The following is a 19615-nucleotide window of genomic DNA, read 5'->3' on the forward strand; positions in this document are numbered from 1 at the left end:
AGAAGGGCGGACCCCTGGATGTTCGGGTCCGAATGATGAGTTAAAATAAAAAGTTTGGGTTTGGTTGTCAGAACAGAGCCCAGATCCGAACCCAGACCCCATTCATTTGAATGGAGGGCCCGAACATCCAGTGTTTGCCACGTTGTCATGGGCATGACAGCATGGCAAACACTGCTCTGATCAGCGGAAGTTGCCACGCTGTCAAATGACAGTGTGAGCCAGCAGCTGTGATCGGAGGTAAAATGTTTACCTCTGGTCACTGGTGTCAGCTGATGGGACAACTGCTCCCATCAGCCTACGCCTGCTGCCACTAATAACTGTGAGAGCAGGAGCAGCTGATGGGAGTAGTCATCAGACGCTGCTGTAAATGAATAATTTAAAAAAACGGAGTGGGTTTCCCTGTATTTTTCATGAACCAGCCAGGCAAAACTGACAGCTGCACACAATAAGAGCGACAAACACTCGGGGAGCCAAACCCGAAGAGTAACACGGACTTCCTGGTGAAGACTTACTGTTCGGCTTTGCCCATTTCTAGTCAGGACCCTTCTTCCAGCTACTTTCAAAACTGGAAGCGGTTAAAAGAAGTGAAAAAAAAGACAGAATATATGAACAAGTTATTCTGACATTGCTGTACACAAGTTCATTTTCTTTTTGCCATTTTTTTATGGGGGGGTTCCAGGAGATATCTGCATGGAAAAAACATTGTGTACACGTACTCTAAAGGTTAAGCTTCATGATTTTCTTGTGGTAATCTTGTAATGGAGGTACCTCTTGGGTTACAAGACAGAACTCTGATAACTATACTGTAACTTTAAGGAGCTGTGTGTTCACAGAAAGGCCTATAAAAGCAGAGTCACTACTACTAAGTGAAATGTGCACACAGTCCTGACTGCTGTCCATTTTTATCAAGGAAAACAATGTCAAATTTGACCTGGCATTGCTTTAATCAAATGGCATATTCATCAACACGGCATGTGCCCTGTTGATTAATCAGACACAGGTGTTAGTATGGTGTGCCAATGTTCATACATCTTACAAACTTCATTTAAAGTCAGACAAGTATATTAGAACAATTGTCAATTAATTCTCGTAATACTAAGAAGGTGGTAATAGGGTGTAAAAGATAAGGTAAAACTACAGTTTTAGAACAGAGTTTGATGATGACACAGACAGCACATGCTGACAACTTTCTCTCATAGGAGTCAGCAAGTCATTTCATAACAGAGATTTTTATAAGGCAGAAAATCTACCCAAGTCCTCCTAAAAGAGTCAAAACTCCCCAAAACTAGAAGGTTCTGCTCAGGTTCTGTTCCAAAACCTATACAAAAAGACTTTGTGTTCACATACCCTGAAGGTATGTTCACGCAGAGTATTTTTATAAGTTTTTCGAGTGGAAACTCACCAAAATCCTCCTAAAAAAATCAAGGAGTTTCCAAACACTCAGATAGAAGACGCAGTGTGAACACACCCTTAAGCTGCAGTTCATAGCTGAAGCTCGGGCAAGATGGTTGTCCCTATAATAATGTAAAGAAAATGAAATACTAATATACATAAAAAGCACCAGAAAATAATGACAGATTAGCCAAATACATGATGTATCAAATTATATTGACTATATGTTGATAAGATTCATTGCTCTTATCATATAACGTTTCTAATGGTGCGAAAAATCTAGCAGCTGTGCATCTGGTACCCCTCCAATAAAATAAGGCATCTTACCGTCATGTAGCTGGAAAGCCAAAGTTGTGATTTTTTGTGTCACAATCATCAAGGGACTGCAATGAAAAAGTATGATGCCATTAGAGAGAGCTCTACAATTATGTCAAACTTCCACAATAAACGGCAATTAATATAATAAGATCCCTTATTTTAATATATGACTATGCAATGTTTCTTAATGGCGTCCGCTATGTATGTTACCGGAGACAATTAAATGCACACATTTTCAGATCTCTCACATCCCATTTCCTAAAGTGCCTATCATCAGCTTCATTAGCATGCGGACATATCATGGAACCTAATAAGGCCGGCCTCACACTCAGCGTATGTAAATACGGTCCGTTTTTTTACGGCCGTAATACGCAGAAAAGTCCCCAAAATAGTGATCCGTATGTCATCCGTAGGCAGGGTGTGTCAGCGTATTTTGCTCATGGCATCCTCCGTATGTAATCCGTATGGCATCCGTACTGCAATATTTTCTCGCAGGCTTGCAAAACTGACATCTAATGGATTTATGTGCTCAAATGTTCGTTAAAACATATATACAGTATATATATATATATATATATGTCATTGAGACACACACATATATATATATTGTATTTATATTTAATTCAGCGCGAGATATGTGAAAAGCCGGTAATTCAATTGCCGGCTTTTCATTTCTCCTTCCCAAACCCGACAGGATATGAGACATGGTTTACATACAGTAAACCATCTCATATCCCCTTTTTTTTGCATATTCCACACTACTAATGTTAGTAGTGTGTATGTGCAAAATTTGGGCGCTGTAGCTTGTAAAATAAAGGGTTAAATGGCGGAAAAAATTGGCGTGGGCTCCCGCGCAATTTTCTCCGCCAGAGTGGTAAAGCCAGTGACTGAGGGCAGATATTAATAGCCTAGAGAGGGTCCATGGTTATTGGCCCCCCCTGGCTACAAACATCTGCCCCCAGCCACCCCAGAAAAGGCACATCTGGAAGATGCGCCTATTCTGGCACTTGGCCACTCTCTTCCCACTCCCGTGTAGTGGTGGGATATGGGGTAATGAAGGGTTAATGTCACCTTGCTATTGTAAGGTGACATTAAGCCAGATTAATAATGGAGAGGCGTCAATTATGACACCTATCCATTATTAATCCAATAGTACTAAATGGTTAATAAAACACACACACATGATTACAAAGTCCTTTAATGAAATAAAGACACAGGTTGTTGTAATATTTTATTATTCTCTTAATCCACCTGAAGACCCTCGTTCTGTAACAAAGTTAAAAAAACAAACAACAATATTCCATACCTTCCGTCGTTATGTCCCACGATGTAAATCCATCTGAAGGGGTTAAATCATTTTACAGCCAGGAGCTGTGCTAAAGCACTCGCTCCTGCCTGTAAACCCCCGGGTGCTGAATGGAAAGCTGGGTGATCTGTAGTTACCTTGAGTCGCGGTGATGCGCCCTCTGCTGGATGTCCTCATATGAACTCGAGCGTGGGAACTTTTCCAAGGCTCCATGATTTAACCCCTTCAGATGGATTTACATCGTAGGACATAACGACGGAAGGTATGGAATATTGTTGTTTGTTTTTTTAACTTTGTTACAGAACGAGGGTCTTCAGGTGGATTAAGAGAATAATAAAATATTACAACAACCTGTGTCTTTATTTCATTAAAGGACTTTGTAATCATGTGTGTGTTTTATTAACCATTTAGTACTATTGGATTAATAATGGATAGGTGTCATAATTGACGCCTCTCCATTATTAATCTGGCTTAATGTCACCTTACAATAGCAAGGTGACATTAACCCTTCATTACCCCATATCCCACCACTACACGGGAGTGGGAAGAGAGAGGCCAAGTGCCAGAATAGGCGCATCTTCCAGATGTGCCTTTTCTGGGGTGGCTGGGGGCAGATGTTTGTAGCCAGGGGGGGCCAATAACCATGGACCCTCTCTAGGCTATTAATATCTGCCCTCAGTCACTGGCTTTACCACTCTGGCGGAAAAAATTGGCGTGGGCTCCCGCGCAATTTAACCCTTTATTTTACAAGCTACAGCGCCCAAATTTTGCACATACACAATACTAACATTAGTAGTGTGGAATATGCAAAAAAAAAAGGATATGAGATGGTTTACTGTATGTAAACCATGTCTCATATCATGTCTGGCTTGTGAAGGAGAAAGAAAAAGCCGGCAATTGAATTACCGGCTTTTCACTAACACCGCTGCGTATTTCTCGCAAGTCACACTGCTGGTCCGTGTGGAATCCGTATTTTTCTCGCCCCCATAGACTTTCATTGGCGATATTTTTGCGCAATACGGTGACAAACGCAGCATGCTGCGATTTTCTACGGCCGTACAAGACCGTATATTACGGATGCGTAATATACGGCAGATAGGAGCTGGGCCATAGAGAATCAATGGGCCGTGTGTAATGCGTATTTTACGGATGTAGTTTATGCGCTCATACGTCCGTAAAACTCGCTAGTGTGAGGCCGGCCTAATACTGCAAATTACCATGAATACAGATTTTCCCATAACTGAGGTGATAATTGGTGCTCATAAAGTTCTACGGAGAACTGTAACTTATTTCAGGAAAACTTGCAGGAGAATATCTGTGTCTGCCTCTCCTCCTCTCTATAAAATTTTACAATCACCAACTGTCATTTATCTAAGGCTGGAGTCACACACAACATATAAAAATGGTCCGTTTTACATTCAAGAGAATTGCAGAAATGTTCCCTGAACAGTGATCCGTGTGTCATTCGTGTGCAGTACGAGGATGAAATTTTCTCACATGTAAGCATCCGAGTGACATCCGTATGGCGAGATTTTCTCACCAACTTGCAAAATGGACATATAATGGATCCATGGGCTCAAATATTTGTGAAAACATATATATACAGTTATATCAGTGAGACATATATACAGTATATTTCATACAGAGCTAGATAGCAGAATAGCCGATAATTCAATTGTCGGGCTCTGTAAAATCATTACCGAACCAGACAGGATATGAGACATGGTTAACATACAGTAAACCATTGCATATCCGTTAGATTTTTATATGTCCCTCACTGATAGTGTTAGTAGCGAGTGTGTGTGTGTGTGTGTGTGTGTGTAAAATTTTGGAGCTGCAGGTGTTAAATTAAAGGATTAATTCACGGAAAAAACTGGCGTGGGCTCCCGCGCAATTTTCTCCGCCAGAGAGTGAAAGCCAGTGACTGAGGGCAGATATTACTAGCCTAGAGTCTGCCCCCAGCCACCCCAGAAAAGGCACTTAGCCTCTCTCTTCCCTTTGCCCAGTAGTGGTGGCATATGGGGTAATAAGAGGTTAATGTCACCTTGCTATTGTAAGGTGACATTAAGCCTGGTTATTAATGGAGAGGTGTCAATAGGACACCTATCCATTATTAATCCAATAGTATGAAAGGGCTAAAAACACACACACACACACACACACACACACACACACACACACACACACATTAAGAATAACGTCTTTTAATGAAATAATTAAACACACAGGTTTAACATCTTTATTACACTCTCAATCCAAGCGAAGCCCTCGTTCTTCTGTAAAAAAAAAAAATCCCAAATAAAAAAAAACAACATCCCATACCTGTCCGCCATATGGTCAAGTCCCAAGCTGCAATCCATCTCTAGGGGTTAAATCGTTTACAACCCTGAGAGGTGCTAATGCTACCGGCCGGGCTGTAAACCAGGGAGGAATGAATGAAAAGCTGCCTGCGCAGCCTCCCTGCTTGACCGAACATGAACTCATTAGCGTGGGTAAGTTTCTGAACATTTTCCCACGTTGTCAAGTTCACCGCGTCAGGCGGGGAGTCTGCGCAGCCTAAGTGACGTCAGCGGTAGTCACTGAGGCTGCGCAGACTCCCCGCCTGACGTGTACATATGGGCAGCACGGTGGCTCAGTGGATAGCACTGCAGCCTTGCAGCACTGGAGTCCTGGGTTCTAATCCCACCTTGGACAACATCTGCAAGGAGTTTGTATGTTCTCCCCGTGTTTGTGTGAGTTTCCTCCGGGTTTTCCGGTTTCCTCCCACATTCCAAAGACATACTGATAGGGAATCTAGATTGTGAACCCCATCGGGGACAGTGATGATAATGTGTGCAAAACTGTAAAGCGCTGCGGAATATGCTAGCGCTATATAAAAATAAAGATTATTATCTACTATATAATTGTCTAAGGGTCACTTCAGTCTGTATGTCTGTCTGTCACGGATATTCATTGGTCGCGGCCTCTGTCATGGAAATCCAAGTCGCTGACTGGTCGTGGCAAAACGCCCACGACCATTGCCACGACCAATCAGCGACGGGCACAGTTCGGCGGCAAAATGGCCACTCCTTCCTCCCCGCAGTCAGTGCCCGCTCCATAATCCCCTCCAGTCAGCCCTCACACAGGGTTAATGGCAGCGTTAACGGACTGCGGTGTAACGCACTCCATTAACGCAGCTATTCACCCTGTGTGACCAACTTTTTACTATTGATGCTGCGTATGCAGCATCAATAGTAAAAAGATCTAATGTTACAAATAATAATAATAAAAAAAAGGTTATTCTCACCTTCCGACGTCGCGGCTGTCCTCGGCAGTGCAAGCAGCAGGTTCCGGTGCCAAGGATGCTATGCGAGAAGGACCTGCCACGACGTCACGGTCATGTGACCGCGACGTCATAACAGGTCCTACGCTCATACCAACCCTGGGACCAGAAGCTGCCGCGTGCACCGTACACAGGCGCCAGGACGTCAAGGGGCCTTCGGAAGGTGAGCATATGTTTATTTTTTATTTTAAGTCAATTCTTTTTTTTTTAACAGGGATATGATGCCCACATTGCTATATACTACGTGGGCTGTGCAATATACTACATGGACTGGGCAATATACTACGTGGGCTGGGCAATATACTACGTGGGCTGGGCAATATACTACGTGGGCTGGGCAATATACTACGTGGGCTGGGCAATATACTACGTGGGCTGGGCAATATACTACATGGGCTGGGCAATATACTACGTGGCTGTGCAATATACTACATGGGCTGTGCAATATACTACGTGGGCTGGGCAATATACTACGTGGCTGTGCAATATACTACGTGGGCTGGGCAATATACTGCGTGGGCTGTGCTATATACTACGTGGGCTGTGCAATATACTGCGTGGGCTGTGCTATATACTACATGGGCTGTGCAATATACTATGTGGGCTGTGCAATATACTACATGGCTGTGTTATACACTACGTGGGCTGTGTTATACACTACGTGGCCTGTGTTACATACTACGTGAGTGGGCTGTTATATACTACGTGGCTGTGTTATATGCTATGTGGGCTGTTATACACTCCGTGGGCTGTGCTATATACTACGTGGCTGTGTTATATACTACTTGGCTGTGCTATATACTCCTTGGTCTGTGCTATATACTCCGTGGGCTGTGCTATATACTACAGGGCTGTGCTATATACTATGTGGCTGTGCAATATACTACGTGGCTGTGCAGTATACTACGTGGCTCGTCGCGAACAATCAGCGACTGGCGCAGTCCGGCCGCGAATTGGCACAGGATTTGAACCACGCTTCGCTAATTGGTCGCGGCCGGCCGAATCCTGTGTATTCAATGTATTATTCTAAAATCTTCATAAATAAACTACATACATATTCTAGAATACCCGATGCGTTAGAATCGGGCTACCATCTAGCTACATACAGTGTATATATATATATATATATATATATATATATATATATATATATATATATATATATATATATATATACATACATACACACACACACACAGTATATACCTGTATTATGTGTAGACATTTATTTTTTATATTCTGTTGTAACCTGTCAGTGTGATTTTACTGTGCACCGCACTGAGTTGCCGGCTTTTCTAAAGGACACTGGTGCGTTTTTCTCACACTGATGGTCCTTGTGGAGTTATTTTTGTTATTTTTTTGTCGCATAGCACTCGTCCGTATTACGCTCTAGTGTGACTCGGGCCTAAGAAAGGAGAAAGTCTGTCTTAACTGAATGCAGATTTTACTCATGAATTGAGAGGGAATGATCAGTCCAGGAGGAGAAAGAAGCAGAGTTGCATATTTTTAAGTGTACTATTGATTTATGGAATAAAAATATTAAAATGACGGTTACTCAGTAATAACCAAAAGGCATTTTAAAAAAGGAAAAAAAAATGATATCCCACATTACACACTGAGACGAAAAAGCAGCCCAGCTAAGGAATTATGCGCTCATCGGCTATTACACGCGCAAGCTCTTATTGGTGCAGTGTAAAGTGTCTTCACAACGGAAACCACCTGAAGAATGGCCAGCTCACGTCTTTAATCTGCTTGGAGTCTTTGGAAATATCAATGTTATAAGACGCTCGAAAGACTGAAATGTAAAGTCGTTTCTTTTTAGAAATGCATAATTTCATTCTTTTGAGTGTTTTCTAGGGGTGGATTTTGGAGTGGTCCCGCTTGAAAACAATATGTGCACGTACTAAAAGCATAGTATCTTAAAATCATTAGATGTATTCATAATTTAAAAAAAAAAAAAGTACCGTAACTATTTGTCTTGTGATAATCGCTGACAGATTTTGCACCAAAGTCATCAAAAATGGATCCAGGGATTCCTGCATTTTGCACAAAATCACAAATAGGGTATGTGCACACGCTGCGGATTTTGCTGCGGATCCGCAGCATTTCCGCAGCTGCGGATCCGCAGCAGATTCCCATGAGTTTACAGTACAATGTAAAACTATGGGAATCAAAATCCGCAGTGCACATGCTGCAGAAAAAAACGCGCGGAAACGCAGCGGTTTATTTTCCGCAGCATGTCAATTCTTTGTGCGGATTCCGATGTGGATTTCCACCTGCTCCAATAGGAAAATGCAGTTGAAAATCCGCAGAGGAAACCGCAATAAAAACCGCGATAAATCCGCAGTAAAAACCGCAGCGGTTTTTCACTGCGGATTTATCAAATCCGCTGCGGAAAAGTCTGCATTGGAATCCGCAGCGTGTGCACATGGCCATACTCTATTTTTATCCTTAACCTGTTTTGTATCTTTTTAGTCTCATGTTTAGCTAAAATGTTGCAAAAAAATAGTGAAAACATTTCAGGCATACACTGTGTGCAGAATTATTAGGCAAGTTGTATTTTAGAGGATTATTTTTATGATTCATTAACAACTATGTTCTCAATCAATCCAAAGGACTCATAAATATGAAAGTTTAATATTTTCGGTAGTTGGAGTGGGGTTTTTTAGATTTGGCTATCTTAGGATTTGTTTGTGCAGGTAACTAATACTGTGCAGAATTATTAGGCAACTTAATAAAAAACAAATATATTCCCATCTCACTTGTTTATTTTCACCAGGTAAAAATTTAGAAATAAACATTTCTGACATGCAAAAACAAACCCCCACAAAATTAGTGACTAATATAGCCACCTTTCTTTATGATGACACTCAGCAGCCTTCCATCCATAGATTCTGTCAGTTGCTTGATCTGTTTACGATCAACATTGCGTGCAGCAGCCACCACAGCCTCTCATACACTGTTCCAAGAGGTGGACTGTTTTCCCTCCCTGTAGATCTCACATTTTATGAGGGACCACAGGTTCTCTATGGGGTTCAGATCAGGTGAACAAGGGGGCCATGTCATTATTTTTCCTTCTTTGAGACCTTTACTGGCCAGCCACGCTGTGGAGTAGTTGGAGGCATGTGATGGAGCATTGTCCTGCATGAAAATCATGTTTTTCTTGAACGATACCGACTTTGTTCCTGTACCACTGCTTGAAGAAGTTGTCTTCCAGAAACTGGCAGTAGGTCTGGGAGTTGAGCTTCACTCCATCCTCAACCCAAAAAGGTCCCACAAGTTCATCTTTGATGATACCAGCCCATATCGTACCCCACCTCCACCTTGCTGGCGTCTGAGTCGGAGTGGAGCTCTCTGCCCTTTACTGATCCAGCCTCTGGCCCATCAAGAGTCACTCTCATTTCATCAGTCCATAAGGCTATGTGCACGTATTTTTGAGGGCTGCGGATTTACCGCGGTTTTTATGCGCAATTTGTGCGGATTCCATCTGCGGTTTTACACCTGCGGATTCCTATTATGGAGCAGGTGTAAACCGCTGCGGAATCCGCACAAAGAATTGACATGCTGCGGAATGTAAACCGCAGCGTTTCCGCGGGTTTTTTCCGCAGCATGGGCACTGCGGATTGCGTTTTCCATAGGTTTACATTGTACTGTAAACACATGAAAAGCTGCTGCGGACCAGCATCTGCAGATCTGCTGCGGATCCGCAGCAAAATCCACAACTTGTGCACATAGCCTAAAACCTTTGAAAAGTCAGTCTTAAGATATTCCTTGGCCCAGTATTGACGTTTTATCTTATGTTTCTTGTTCAAAGGTGGTCGTTTTTCAGCCTTCCTTACCTTGACCATGTCCCTGAGTATCGAAAACCTTGTGCTTTTTGTTACTCCAGTAACGTTGCAGCTCTGAAATATGGCAAAACTGGTGACAAATGTCATCTTGGCAGCTTCACGCTTGATTTTCCTCAATTCATGGGCAGTTATTTTGCGCCTTTTTTTGCCCAACACACTTCTTGCGACCCTGATGGCTATTTGCCATGAAACGCTTCAAAAGTTTGGCAATTTCAAGACTGCTGCATCCCTCTGCAAGACATCTCACAATTTTGGACTTTTCAGAGCCCGTCAAATCTCTCTGCTGACCCATTTTGCCAAAGGAAAGGAAGTTGCCTAATAATTAAGCACACCTTATATAGGGTGTTGATGTCATTAGACAACACCCCTCTTCATTACAGAGACGCACATCACCTTGGTAGTTGGCTCTCAAGCCTGAACAGCTTGGAGTAGGACAACATGTATAAAAAGTATTGTGTGATCAAAATACAACTTGCCTTAGGCTGGGGTCACACATGCGTGTTTTACGGACGTAAGAGCGCAGAAACTACGTCCGTAAAACTCGCATTACATACGGCACAATTATTCTCAATGGGTCTGCTCCTATCAGCCGTATATTACGGATCCGTAATATACGGCTTTCTACGGCCGTACAAAATCGCAGCATGCTGCGTTTGTCAGCGTATTGCGCAAAAAAATCGCCAATGAAAGTCTATGGGGGCGAGAAAAATACGGATTCCACACGGACCAGCAGTGTGACTTGCGAGAAATACGCAGCGGTGTTAGTGAAAAGTCGGTAATTCAATTGCCGGCTTTTCATTTCTCCTGCACAAACCCGACATGATATGAGACATGATTACATACAGTAAACCATCTCATATCCCCATTTTTTTTTGCATATTCCACACTACTAATGTTAGTAGTGTGTATGTGCAAAATTTCAGCACTGTAGCTGCTAAAATAAAGGGTTAAATGGCGGAAAAAAATGGCGTGGGCTCCCGCGCAATTTTCTCCGCCAGAGTGGTAAAGCCAGTGACTGAGGGCAGATATTAATAGCCAGGAGAGGGTCGATGGTTATTGGCCCCCCCCTGGCTACAAACATCTGCCCCCAGCCACCCCAGAAAAGGCACATCTGGAAGATGCGCCTATTCTGGCACTTGGCCACTCTCTTCCCACTCCCTGTAGCGGTGGGATATGGGGTAATGAAGGGTTAATGCCACCTTGCTATTGTAAGGGGACATTAAGCCAGATTAATAATGGAGAGGCGTCAATTATGACACCTATCCATTATTAATCCAATTGTATGAAAGGGTTAAAAAACACACACACACACACATGATTTAAAAGTATTTTAACCCCTTAGTGACGGAGCCAATTTTTAAAAATCTGACCAGTGTCACTTTATGTGGTAATAACTCTGGAACGCTTCAACATATCCCAGTGATTTTGAGACTGTTTTTTCATGACACATTATACTTTATGATAGTGATAAATTTAGGTCAATATGTTTTTTGATTATTTATAATAAATATCAGAAATTTGAGAAAAATGTTAAAAAATTAGCAATTTTCAAACTTTGAATGATTATCCCTTTAATCCAGATAGTCATACCACAGCGAGACATTAATAAATAACATTTCCCTCATGCCTGCTTTACATCAGCACCATTTGTAAACTTTTATTTCATTTTCTTAGCATTTAGGAGGTTTAAAAATGTAGCAGTAATTTTTCATTTTTTTCAAGGAAATTTACAAAATGTATTTTTTTTAGGGAATCATCCATGTTTGAAGTGCCTTTAGGTGTACCATATATTGGGAAACCCCCAAACGTGATACCATTTTAAAAACAGCACCCCCTGGCATATTGAAAACTGCTGTTAGGTAGTTTATTAACCCTTCAGGTGCTTTTCAGGAATTAATACAAAGTAGCATGACAGAAATGAAAATTTGTATTTTTACCACATAAATGCCGCCAACTTCTGAACAGATTACTACAGCTGTCAGACTCTATGGCCGCTATTAGGTCTTGAATTGCAATGGCAAATATTAAGACCACACAATCATGATCTGAGAGCACCAATTGGGATAAAGAGGAAGCCCCCACACTCTGTTAACCATTTATAATGATGTAGTCACTATTGACAGCAGCATCTAAGGGGTTAAACAGATTTGGACGCTGCAAACACTGATCGTGGCTGATGCAGCAAGTTGTTAGCTATAGTGTACAGCCAACAGTTGCTGGATTGTCACCTACATGGGGATGCTATTCTCTTATATCTCAGGTCAGTTAAAAGGCGTATTGGTGGTCATTAAGGGGTTTTAATGCAATAAACACACCGGTTGTTTTAATAATTTATTGCTCTCTCAATCCATCAGCAACACCCTCGCTTGGCAAAATAATAAACGCACAAGATACATACCTTCTGATGTCCTATCACATCCAACGAGGTAATCCATCTGAAGGGGTTAACTAATATTACAGGCACGAGCTGCGATAAACCACTCGCTCGTGCCTGTAATCCCCGGGTGCTGAAAGGAAAGCAGGATCTGTACTTACATTGAGTCGCGGTGATGTGCCCCTGCTGGATGTTCTCATGAACTGCAGCCTGGGAACTTTTTCCCACGGCTCAGGTCATATGAGGACATCCACCAGGGGGCGCATCACCGCGACTGAAGGAAATGTAGGTCAATGACCTACATTTCATTCATTCGCCGGGGATTACAGGCACGGAGCACAGCTGCATTTGCAGGGCTCCTGCCTGTAAAATAATTAACCCCTTCAAATGGATTACTTCGTGGGACGTGACTGTTCAGCTGAGGGTATGTATCTTGTGCATCTATTATTTTGCCAAGCGAGGGTGTTGCTGATGGATTGAGAGAGCAATAAATTATTAAAACAACCGCTGTGTTTATTGCATTAAAATACTTTTAAATCATGTGTGTGTGTGTGTTTTAACCCTTTCATACAATTGGATTAATAATGGATAGGTGTCATAATTGACGCCTCTCTATTATTAATCTGGCTTAATGTCACCTTACAATAGCAAGGTGGCATTAACCCTTCATTACCCCATATCCCACCGCTACACGGGAGTGGGAAGAGAGTGGCCAAGTGCCAGAATAGGCGCATCTCCCAGATGTGCCTTTTCTGGGGTGGCTGGGGGCAGATGTTTTTAGCCACGGGGGGGCCAATAACCATGGACCCTCTCCTGGCTATTAATATCTGTCCTCAGTCACTGGCTTTACCACTCTGGCGGAGAAAATTGCGCGGGAGCCCACGCCAATTTTTTCCGCCATTTAACCCTTTATTTTAGCAGCTACAGCGCTGAAATTTTGCACATACACACTACTAACATTAGTAGTGTGGAATATGCAAAAAAAAAGGGGATATGAGATGGTTTACTGTATGTAAACCATGTCTCATATCCTGTCGGGTTTGTGCAGGAGAAATGAAAAGCCGGCAAATGAATTACCGGCTTTTCACAGATATCGCGCTGAATGAAATCTAAATACAGTGTATATATATATATATATATATATATATATATATATATATATATATATATATATATACACTGTATATATGTTTTCCCGAACATTTGAGCACATAAATCCATTAGATGTCGGTTTTGCAAGCCTGCGAGAAAATCTCGCAGTACGGATGCCATACGGATTACATACGGAGGATGCCATGCGCAAAATATGCTGACACACCCTGACTACGGATCAATATTTTGGGAACATTTCTCCGTATTACGGCCGTAGTACGGACGTATAATACGTGGCGTATTGTCTTACGCCAAGTGTGACCCCAGCCTTATAATTCTGCACACAGTGTATATAAAATAAATGCAGGTGGGGGAGTTGAGCACATTAGCAACAAATTTGTGATGTTCAGAATTTGTAAATGATGAATCAGGCGAAAACATCAGGAGACTGTAAAGTCTACCACTGTGGCAGTTAAAAAATAAAACAACAGACAAAAGACAAAAATTACTTTAAAAGGTGAAAATAGAAAGATGAATAAAGTGCAAATAAAAAAAAGGCGCAAAAGGAAAAAAAAAATAAAAAAGTAAAAAAAAATAGGAACTAATACAATAAGGGTATGTGTACACGTTGCGGATTTGGCTGCGGATTCGCAGCGGATTCGGAGCAGTTTTCCATGCAGTTTACAGTACCATGTAAACCTATGGAAAACCAAATCCGCAGTGCACATGGTGCAGAAAATACCGCGCGGAAACGCTGCTGTTTATTTTCCACAGCATGTCAATTCTTTGTGCGGATTCCGCAGCATTTTACACCTGCGGATTCCTATTGTGGAGCAGGTGTAAAATGCTGCGGTACCGCAGGTGAAATCCGCACAAAAAACACAGGAAATCCGAGGTAAATCCACGGGTAATCTGCAGGTAAAACGCAGTGCGTTTTACCTGCGGATTTTTCAAAAACTGAGAGGAAAAATCCGCACAGAAATCCGCAACGTGGACACATAGCCTAAAGAATCTGGCCCACAGTGTGTGCAATTTCCCCTTTTGCAGGGTTAGTACTGTTTCCTTTGATTATTCAGGCTAATTGATCAACATGCAAATGTACGTATCAGAGTTACACAACTGATATCAATTGAACTAGACAAATGTTTTTACAAAAAGATAATCCAGCTCCAATAGGCATAAAATCTTGGTTACATTTATTGTATATCCATAAACCTACTTTGTAAAAAACAAAAAGGTACACAACTAACCCACTTTGGAATGCTGGTGATAGCAATAAAACAGTCAGAGTATAACAAATGTACCAAACAGGCAGCTCTGTATCGTTCCTGATAACCACAGATAGAGGGCGTACAAGAACACATGGAAACGCATGTGCAGAATAATGAGGAGTAGAAGCACTTGACAAGTCACATGTACACTGCCTCCCAACAATATTCACAGGACACAGGAAAGGCAAACAACAAGAACAAACACAGATCATATTAAAACCAAAAATGCCTCGCTGGTGAGAAGCTTTTGATTAAGATCAACTCACAGTGGGGCATTAACCCATGCAATGCCCTGCACTGAGAGAGAGCACATGATTTATTGATGAACAGCATATATAGAGTTCTCTCAGTGGGAGAGATAAAATATGAATCTTGTGGGTGTGATACCTTTTAATGGCTAACAAAATATAGTGAATGATGTTACAAAGCAAGCTTTCGAGAGGCCTGCGTCTCTTCATCAGGCTGGTATAACAAAATATTTGAAGAAACTCAATTATATACAGTAATGAGCACAGGCAGGTGTGATACATGGACATTTAAATAAACAGGACATTTAAATAAACAAACTGTCATGGTTTGTCTGGGTCGGTTCTTCTAGGGTTAATTCCTCTCCAGTCTCGCTTGCCCCGCTATCTCCAGGTCCTGTCTTCCCAGGAGATAGCATCGGTGTCACTTATAACTCCCTTCGTGATACAAACACTGAGCTTAAAGGGAACCTGTCACCCCCAAAATGGAAGTTGAGCTAAGCCCACTGGCATCAGGGGCTTATCTACAGCATTCTGTAATGCTGTAGATAAGCCCCCGATGTAACCTGAAAGATGAGAAAAAGAGGTTAGATTATACTCACCCAGGGGCGTTCCTTCTGTGGTGGGCGTCGCGGTCCGGGGCCTCCCATCTTCTTACGATGACGTCCTCTTCTTGTATTCACGCTGCATTTCTGGCTCAGGTGTACTTTGTCTTTCCTGTTGAGGGCAGAGCAAAGTACTGCAATACGCAGGTGCCGGGAAAGGTCAGAGAGGCCCGGCACCTGCGCACTGCAGTACTTTGCTCTGCCCTTAACAGGGCAGACAAAGTACACTTGCGCCGGAGCCATAGCGTGAAGACAAGAGGACGTCATCGTAGAAGATGGGAGGCCCCGGACCGGACCGCGACGCCCATCGGACCAGACCACAGCGGGACCGCCCCGGGTGAGTATAATCTAACCTCTTTTTCTCATCTTTCAGGTTACATCGGGGGGCTTATCTACAGCATTACAGAATGCTGTAGATAAGCCCCTGATGCCGGTGGGCTTAGCTCATCGTCCATTTTGGGGGTGACAGGTTCCCTTTAAAGAGAGAATCCTTAATTAATTACGTAAGATTAGACAAGTGGTGTGAAAGGTTTATGGACCCCATATGCATGTGAGATCAAAGGGCTGGTGGTGTCTTCATTGTTTTTGGAGGAAATTGTTCAGATTTGGTAGTGGGCCATAAATCTCCTGATAAATTGAGTCCTGTGTGAACAGAATCAAAGATGGTGATGAATTTGTATTCCTAAACACTGCGATGTTTCTGTGATTTGAAATTTCCTTTCAAAATGATAACTTTCATATTGTGTATGTTGTGTCCTGGACCACAGAAATGTTTGGCCACAGGTATATGGGTTTTTTGTCTGTAATTGTATGACGATGAGACCTCATCCTTGCTCTCAGCCTCTGTCCTGTTTCTCCAACATAGAAGCCCCCCACACGGGACATATATTGCATACAATTAAATACACCACATTGGAAGAGGAACATGTGAATGTCCCGGGGATCCCGATGCAGTCCATGATATTGAATAAAAAAGCAAAGGGAACATCTAATATCAGCTTGCAGGAGAGAAAGGCGATTCACGGCCTGAAGAACAACAGGGAGATCACTATTAAGCCTGCAGATAAAGGTGGTGCCATAGTTCTCCTTTAGGGTATGTGCACACGTAGGTGGGATCTCTGTGGATTTTTCCGCACCTGTTTTTGTAAATCCGCAGGTAAAACGCACTACGGATTACCTGCGGAATTACAGCGTTTTTTGTGCGGATTCCACCTGCGGTTTTACACCTGCGGATTCCTATTATGGAGCAGGTCTAAGCCATAGCGGAATCCGCACAAAGAATTGACATGCTGCGAAATAAACAAAGCAGCGTTTCAGCGCATTTTTTTGCAGCATGTGCACTGCGGATTTTGTTTTCCATAGGTTTACATGGTACTGTAAACTCATGGAAAACTGCTGCGAATCTGCAGCGTCAAAACCGGAATGTTTTCTAGTACACGACATGGTAAAACCAATAATGTCGTTCAAAAGTAAAACTCGTCCCGCAAAAAACAAGCCCTCACATGGCCATATTGACAGAAAAATAAAAAAGTCACGGCTGTGGGAAGGAGGGGAAAGAAAAACGAACACGGAAAAACAGAAAATCCCAAGGTCATGAAGTGGTTAATAATCTGGACTGAGTCCGAACAAGAACTTCCAAATTTCCGTGAGAAATTCAACAAATTTCATCCTACTATAAACTTGACATTGAACCACTCAAAAAAAAAAATCAACTTTCTAGACACCACCATAAAAGTCCAAAATGGTTAGTTCCAAACATCAGTGTATCGGAAACCAATTTACCGTCCCACATACCTCAGATGGGACAGCTTCCATCCTAAACACATTAAAAAGTCCATTGTCTACAGCCAGGCCCTCAGATATAACTGTATCTGTTCCAGTCCTAAAGACAGGGATGAACACCTAACCCAGCTTAAAATGTCATTTTTAAATCAAGGTTATCATCCCACCTCCATTGATGAACAGATCATTAGGGCTACAAGGATCCCTAGAAGTCAAGTACTTCAAAACGGAAAAAAAGAGGAAAATCATCGTGCACCTCTTGTAGTGACCTACAACCCACAGCTTGAAATACTAGAAAAACGGCTAAGAAACTTCACCATATCCTACACAAGGATGACTGGTTAAAAATATTATTCACAGACCCCTCTTGCTATGTTACAGGCAACCTCCTAATTTAAGAAACATCATGATCCAAAGTTCAATGCCCTCAGATTCAGCAAGAGGGACATATCCTTGAAATGGGAAGAGATGCAAAACCTGCATTCATATAGAGACCAACGACAAGATCCAAATCCCCCCAACACACAGCAGGACTATATGATCCCCGGGACATTCACATGTTCCTCTTCCAATGTGGTGTATTTAATTGTATGCAATATATGTCTCGTGTGGGGGGCTTCTATGTTGGAGAAACAGGACAGAGGCTGAGAGCAAGGATGAGGTCTTATCGTCATACAATTACAGACAAAAAATACCCATATATCTGTGGCCAAACATTTCTGTGGTCCAGGACACAACATACACAGTAAGAAAGTTATCATTTTGAAAGGCAATTTCAAATCACAGAAACATTGCAGGGTTTGGGAATACAAATTTATCACCATCTTTGATCCTGTTTTATGGCCCACTACCAAATCTGAACAATTTCCTCCAAAAACAATGAAGGCACCACCAGCCCTTTGATCTCACATGCGTATGGGGTCCATAAAACTTTCACACCACTTGTCTAATCTTAGGATTGTCTCTTTAAAGGGAACCTGTCATCCCCAAAATGGATGATGAGCTAAGCCCCCCCCCCCCCCCCGATGTATCCTGAAAGATGAGAAAAAGAGGTTAGATTATACTCACCCAGGGGCGGTCCCGGTCCAGTTCTGGTCCGATGGGCGTCGCGGTCCGGCCCGGGGCCCCCCATCTTCTCATGATGACGTCCTCTTCTTGTATTCACGCTGCGGCTCCGGGGCAGGCGTACTTTGTCTGCCCTGGTGAGGGAGGAGCAAAGTACTGCAATGCGCAGGCGCTGGGAAAGGTCAGAGAGGCCCGGCACCTGCGCACTGCAGTACTTTGCTCTGCCCTCAACAGGGCAGACAAAGTACGCCTGCGCCGGAGCAGCAGTGAAAATACAAGAAGAGGACGTCATCGTAAGAAGATGGGAGGCCCCGGACCGGACCGCGACGCCCATCGGACCGGACCGCAGCGGGACCGCCCCCCCTGGGTGAGTATAATCTAACCTCTTTTTCTTACCTTTTAGGTTACATCGGGGGCTTATCTACAGCATTACAGAATGCTGTAGATAAGCCCCTGATGCCGGTGGGCTTAGCTCACCTTCGATTTTGGGGGTGACAGGTTCCCTTTAAGATCAGTGTTTGTATATTTAAATGTCCTGTTTATTTATATGTCCATGTATCACAACTTGCCTGTGCTCATTACTGTATATAATTGAGTTTATTCAAATATTTTGTTATACCAGCCTGATGAAGAGACGCAAGCCTGCTTTGTAACATCATTGACTATATTTTGTTAGCCATTAAAAGGTATCACACCCACAAGATTCCTATTTTGTCTCTCCCACTGAGAGAACTCTATATTTTTTTCTACTGGCTAACACGGTACCAAACAACTTTTTTTCGTTTAACTTGATGAACAGTAGCACACTGGTCAGAAACATTCCTGTTAGATGCATTAGACTCTAATGCAGGAGTCTCAAACTGCATTCCCCGAGGGCCGCAAACCATGCGTGTTTTCAACATTTCCTTAGCATTGCACAAGGTGCTGTCATCATTATGTGTGTAGGTGATTAAATTATCACCTGTGCAATACAAGGAAATCCTGAAAATAAGACC

General features: G+C 42.6%; 1 protein-coding gene across 3 annotated transcripts in view; it reads right to left on the reverse strand.

Moving 5' to 3' along the window:
- Nucleotides 1-19615, reverse strand: part of MBOAT1 (membrane bound glycerophospholipid O-acyltransferase 1) — a 143879-nt gene that overhangs the window by 62927 nt on the left and 61337 nt on the right. For all 3 annotated transcript variants that reach the window (XM_077269957.1, XM_077269958.1, XM_077269956.1), the window contains exon 5: nucleotides 1720-1775. In XM_077269957.1, coding sequence (XP_077126072.1) covers nucleotides 1720-1775 — 56 coding nt within the window. The remainder of the gene's footprint in view (nucleotides 1-1719; nucleotides 1776-19615) is intronic.

This window comes from Ranitomeya variabilis, chromosome 6, assembly GCF_051348905.1.
Source record: "Ranitomeya variabilis isolate aRanVar5 chromosome 6, aRanVar5.hap1, whole genome shotgun sequence".
Lineage (NCBI taxonomy): Eukaryota > Metazoa > Chordata > Amphibia > Anura > Dendrobatidae > Ranitomeya > Ranitomeya variabilis.